This window comes from Marmota marmota, unplaced genomic scaffold (genome assembly GCF_001458135.2).
Source record: "Marmota marmota marmota unplaced genomic scaffold, marMar, whole genome shotgun sequence".
In the NCBI taxonomy this organism is placed as follows: Eukaryota; Metazoa; Chordata; class Mammalia; order Rodentia; family Sciuridae; genus Marmota; species Marmota marmota.
The window spans coordinates 15,333,704-15,339,703 of NW_026000174.1; the positions used below are offsets into that span (position 1 = coordinate 15,333,704).

General features: G+C 57.1%; 1 protein-coding gene across 4 annotated transcripts in view; it reads left to right on the plus strand.

Annotated features, from left to right (window-relative positions):
* Pde2a (phosphodiesterase 2A) overlaps nucleotides 1-6,000 on the plus strand; it is a 96,606-nt gene that overhangs the window by 37,743 nt on the left and 52,863 nt on the right. For 2 of the 4 annotated variants that reach the window (XM_048788131.1, XM_015477472.2), the window contains one exon: nucleotides 2,297-2,358. The exons of the other annotated variants lie outside the window; for them this stretch is intronic. In XM_048788131.1, the coding sequence (XP_048644088.1) occupies nucleotides 2,297-2,358 (62 nt within the window). The remainder of the gene's footprint in view (nucleotides 1-2,296; nucleotides 2,359-6,000) is intronic. 4 annotated transcript variants of the gene reach the window in all.

Consider the following 6,000-nt stretch of genomic DNA (forward strand, 5'->3'; position numbering starts at 1 on the left):
CCTCTATGACTAGGACGGCACCCATGCACACAGACACACAGACACATGGCAAAGTATATACAAATCCCAGATGAAAACCCAATTGCAGTTAGGAGGCCACACCCTGGAACCCAGCATCCTCTTCTTCCTGTGAGGCCCCACATGCCTTCTCTAGGAAGCCCCCAGGACTCCCACAGACCGTCTCCATCCCACTATCTCCTTTGTGACAGCTGAGCTCTAAGAGCCTTGGTTCCTTCTCCTGAAGGCAGGGCTGATCCTCCCCTTCAGTCCTGGGGCCCCTCCTTCAGTGTCTCCAGGAGGGGCTCAGCTTCCTGTGACTGGGTGGGGAGAGCCCTGAAGTCCCTAGAGGATGGTGGGACAATGGGGAGGCGGTGACAGATGAGACATTGAGTCTTTCCCAAAGGAGGCTCCACCCTCCTCCGATCTCCCTGCCTGGTATCTGGGGTTGGGGGTCCCTTTGCACTGGGGTTCTGATCTGAGCCCACAGCGCAGAGGTTTGGAAATCAGAAGCCCTGATACTCTCATAGCAGTTCCCTAACTGGACACTTTGGAGCCCGGGTCCCCAGAGCACCTGCTGAAGAGTCCTGGGGCATTTGGAGGCAGGGTGTGAGCTGGGCTTCTCTGGCTGCCCTGGAGGGAAGTAGGAGAGTGGCCAGCACTGAGGCTGGGTGGGGCACGAATGCCAGGCTGATGCCTCTCCTGCTCTCCACTTTCTCCACAAGAAGTCAGGTGAGGATGGCAGGCAGGGCCTGCAGCTGGCCCCTGGGCACTGCCTGTGCTGGGAGCAGCAGGAAGCCTGCGGGGGAGGCTGTGGATCAAATGCAACCTGCCCTGCCTCCTCTCCGGGGAGGGGAGGGCTGTCCAGGGCAGCGCAGTGGGTAGACCATTGGGAAGAAAAGGCTCACGCTTTGTGGACAAAAGGGACGCCCTTGGGGTCAGCTGGTTATCTGGGCCCTCGTCATTTCCTCCACTGGATACAGCTGGGTTAGCGGGGTCATCGCACAGAGGGAAGGAATGGGCCAGAGCCAATGACTACCAGGCCCTGTGGTCGTCAGGCACATGAGAGACCTCGTCAAGCCCTGGGCTGCAGTCAGTCCCCTGCAGAGGTCCAGCCACATGGCCACAGTCACCCTGGAAGATGGCCACTCCTCGACCATTAGCTCCCCCATAGCCACACAGTGACCCTGCTTAGCTGTCCCCCTAGGACTCAGGGATATGTGAGACAGCCAGATACCCTGCCACAGCCAATGCACATGCATCCACACACCAGGTGCAGCTACTTCCACCCCTACAGCCACTCAAGGAGAGCCATAGATTCCAGCAGCCATGGACAGGTGTTCAGGGCCTGGTCGAGAAGAGGGGGACACGAGGCAGGGAACTCAGAAACCCCTTCCCCAGGCCAGACTGTGCCCTCCCCCCAGCTCACTGAGTGCCTGAGGCTGTTTATTTCCTAACGGGGATGGGTGTCTCATCCCCCTCCCCCCTCCCTGTCCCCACCACACGCTTCCCAAGCTGCCAAATCAAATCAGCCCCTGCACCCGCGCCAGGCTGGCATGGCGGCCAGCAGCTGACGGGAATGAAGCCAGGCTCAGAATATCCCGCCGCCTGTCCGATGCTGGGCACGCTTGCTGGTGGGGGCAGGGAGGGGCAGGAGCCTGCACACAGCCCCTGGGCAGTGACTGTCAGAGAAACTTAAGAGTTTCTGGAAGCTGCTTGGGTGGTGGGCTTCAGAGAAAGAGAAAGTGGGTCCCTGTGTGTCTGCCAAGGCCTGTGGCAGCATCTCCACTGCCAGCCTTCAAGGAGCTATGGAAGTGATGCGGGTGGGACAGGGGGTGGGGCTCTTAATAGGAGCCCAGAGGACTCCGTGCCAGGCACTAGGGGTGGCGGATGCCACTTGAAATCGCATTCATTTGGGGTTTGCAGCACCTCTGGGCTGAAAGCCCCTTGATTGCCTGTGAACCAAATGTCCAACCCACTGTGGAACCTCAGAGACCGTGCAAGGAGGACATAGATCCTGTTTCATAGATAGAGAAGCTAAGGCTCAGAGAGGGCTGGGGGAGTTCCCTGGAGAGATGTGGAGGGGACTCAGGAGGGGTTAGGATGTGGTCATTTCCACTCCTTGGGAGTGCTAGGCAGAAAGAAAAATCATGGCTCTATTCTCAGAGTCAAGAAGAAGAGAGTACAGGAGAGCCAGGGAGAGCGGAGGAGGCTACCTGTGGGCTTGCTGGGAGGGCAGGCTGGGGAGAAGGGGAAATGGCCTGGCAGGCCTCAGCCCCTGGCCTTCTTGTCTCTGCAGCCAGCCAGGACCCCCTTGCACAGGAGCCAGAGCCCCCAGGGAGTAGAGACGACCGACTGGAGGTGAGAGCTCAGTGGAGGGAGGAAGGGGTGGGCTTGGGGGGTTGGGGGCGCAGGCTAGAGGGCAGTCTGAGAACTGCCCCTGCCCCTGGGAGGACTGGGAGGCTGGAGCCACATCCCAGTCCCAGCCCCAGCCCCTCTACCTCACACCAAGACTATCTCCCCCCACTTTCTATATACTCAGCCTGGGGTTCCCCGTCTCTGAGGAATCCTCCTTCCCTCAACTAACCTGGGAATCATTTCACATCCCTCCCTCGCTGTGGCTTCTCTGCCCTGAGCATGTCCTGAGCTCCTCTCTTCTCCATTCCTCCTGCTGCTGGGTCCTGTCCCATCAGCTCCCCTGGACTCACAGGTGGCCTGCTTTCAATTACTCCATCTTTATGTGGGTGCCAGAGGATCCTTCTAATACAAAAACCTTACTTGTCATTCTCCTGCTCACAGATTCTCAGTGCTCCCACCAGGACCCCTCAGAAGCCCCAGTTTGGCCACAGTCTCCCTAAAGGACTCCTGCCTCCCCCAAACAACTGCTGCTTGTCCCTTCCCTTCCTTGGCCTACTAAATCCGTCTGGGCTCCGCTCTAGCCTCCCTCCTCTGGGACATCCTCCCTGCCCCTCCATCACCTCCAGACCCAGCTGGCTCACGCTCCCTCCTCTGAGCTCTCCTGTCTGGCAGTCGGATGCTAGGGTATTCTGCTGTCTGTTGCCCACTATGTGTGCCACTAGCACCCTGTTTTCTCCATTACATGACTCCATGTGTGTGTGTGTGCTTATCTTCTCTGCACTGTGAGCTTCTTGAACCTGGGCACTGTGCCTTTTTCATTCCTGAGTCTCCACTGTCTCCGTGGGTGCCTGCTACAGGGCTTCGTCAGTGTATTTCCACTGATAGGAGAAGCGGCTGCTCCAGCCCCTGACCATGACTTTAGGGTACCTTAAAGAAAACTTTCATGTTCAATGAAGAACAAAAATGTGTGTGTGCGTGTGTGCGTGTGTGTGTGTGTGTGTGTGTGTGTGCGCGCGCGTGCGCCTGAGTGCCGGGCGAGAGAGAATGAGTCCAGAGTCAGCTCACATGCCCCAGGGCCAGCTCAGAGGAGAAGGAAGCTGTGGCCTATGTGTCAGCCTCCTCTGATCTGGGTGCATTAGATACTCTTGTCTAATCTCACCACACCCCTAGGAGGTAGGGACTGCTATTGTTTCTCTTTTAGTTTGGGGAAACTGAGACCCAGGGGATGTCCTGAATGAGTCAGAAAATTGCTGAGAGAGGGGAGATGCCCACCCACTCCCTGCCCTCAGGTAAGGTGGGAGGGAGATGCAGCACAGTGTCTGGAGCTGGAGGGGTTCAGCAGGGGTTCCCTGCTGTCGCATGGGGCCAGGGCTAAGAATGTCCCTCCCTGTGGGCCTGAGCCCTGCAGCTGGGAGCTGGTGAAGGGAGACAGGGGAGGGCCTGGAGAGTCATTATTAATTTATTTATTGCTATGGCATTCCCCATGGGGCGGGAGCTCCCCCCAGAGCTGGGACAGATGGTGTTCCTGGGAGCCGGCAGAGTCTCAGCAGCCTCGGCCAACTGCCAGGGAAGGCTGGATTTGTCATCTACCCAGGAAGCCACTAGGGGAGGGGGATTTGGAGAAGCTGAGACCCTCCTGGGCGATGAGGGCTGGGTCCCATGGGAAGGAGCCTGGCTCCAGTCTCCTTGCCTGTGCCTCTGTGCAGGGACCTTCTGCTGCTGCTACTGGCCTGCTCTAGCGAGTTCTGACTCCTCCCTACTTCACCAACCTCATGGTCTCCAAGAGGCCTCCCTGGATCAGCCCATTTGCTCCCATCCCTGTATTCTCTCTCTGATTCTCCTTTATTCCTATTGCTTCCTGCCTCTGAATCCTAGGCCAAGAGCACATCAGCTCTTGGCTTTGTCCTGCCCCCAACTCCATAGCCGTCCCACAGATGGTCAGTGCTGCCTGGCCTCCTGGCAGGGCCTGCTTTGTTTCTGGGTCTGTCAGCACCCCCACCCTAAGTGCCCAGGCTCATGCTCAGCCCTGCTGGAAAAGAGGCAGGATGCCCTTGTGGATTCCCCAGCACAGAAAGGACAGGCCTGGAGAGAGTGGGGACCTGAGAGTATTGCTCAGATTATAGAACAGCTGGAGGGAAAAGAGAGGGTAGGGGGAGCATGCTGAGGACCCTCCTGTCACATGGAGGCTGGAGAGATAGATGGCCTCATAGAGTGGACAGACCATGAGTTTGGTAAGTGTGGGTTCAAGTCCCAGTTTCCCCACTTCCCAAGTGGGTGGATCAGCACTTGGCCAGCCCAAGCATTAGCCTTCTCACCTGCAAACAGGGATGAGATCCTCTGTTGTTACTGGGCAGATCACTGTTACTGGGCCTTGTACACAGAGCTGCTGGGAAAAGTTATAATAAGTGAGTGTGACTGTCTGGCCCAGTGTGATCTACAGCAGGTCCTCTGAGAGAGCTGCCCTCCCTTGCTCCCCATCAGGGTAAGATCCTTGGAGCCAGGACTGGGCTGCAACCCCGGGAGACAGGGCATGCTGTGGGGCTGGGCTGAGGCTAGTGGATGTTCAACCGGCATGGCACATTCTCCTGGCATTTGCTGGGTGGCAGCCAGAGGAGCAGAGATACTGGCACCCATCCTCACCCAGTGGGTTTGGGTTCAGCACGTCCTCTTGGGATGGCTCTCTGGCTCCTGGCCAGCTGGCTGACTTGGAGGAGGGGCCCTTCCAGCTAAGCCTGGGATCCTGAGGGAGAATCCTCTGCATCGTTGCTGTCTCTGGAGGTTTGGGCTGAGACAGTTCAAGTTGGTGAGCCGGGAGCATTGCATGGATGTCCTTTCTGTACTGGATCTCAGGCCCAGACGGGTCTTGGGAGCCCTGGGATGAGGGTTGGGTAGTGGACAAGGACAAAGTCCCAAATGTAGGGAGCAGCACTGCTTTTCTATTGCTGCTCTTAGGATAAGTAACAACCACATCCCTTGGCATTGTTCTCTCCACCTGCTGGGCCCCTCATGTCCACTCCTTGCCCCCAGACAGCCAGTGCTTTGGCCACAGGGCCATGCTCACTCCCCAGCACATGCCAGTTCTTCTGACTCCTCTGTCCTGAGCAACCTTTCCTTGTTCTCCACTCACGCTTTTCAAGGGCCAGATTAGATGTTACCTCCACTGTGAGGTCCTCTCAGACGGCTCCTTCCACATCAGGCTGAGTCCGTTTGCACCGTGTTCTGAACCTCACAGCTCCCAAGTTTCCCTGGGGTTACCTCAGGTAACTTGTTACCCCACGTGGTTATGGGGGTTATATATTCTTTCCCATTTGATTATAAACACCTCAGTCTCCTTTATCTCACATGGGGTCTGACACAGGCCTAGTATACAGTAAGTGCTCAATAAAGACCTCTTGAATGAATGAGAATGGCTGTGAGTAGGGTTGGAATAGTTTGAAGAAGGGGGCTCAGTTGTCGGGTTGGGGCAGTCTTGGAAACTTTGTGGAGGAGGTAGCCTTAGGACTGTGAAGGAGGGAGAGGGTCAAAGCCATGGATCAGTGAGGCCCAAGATTGCCTGGGCAGGGGCTGGGGATATAGCTCAGTTGGTAGAGTGCTTGCCTTGCATGCACAAGGCCCTGGTTCAATCCCCAGCACCACAAAAAAAAA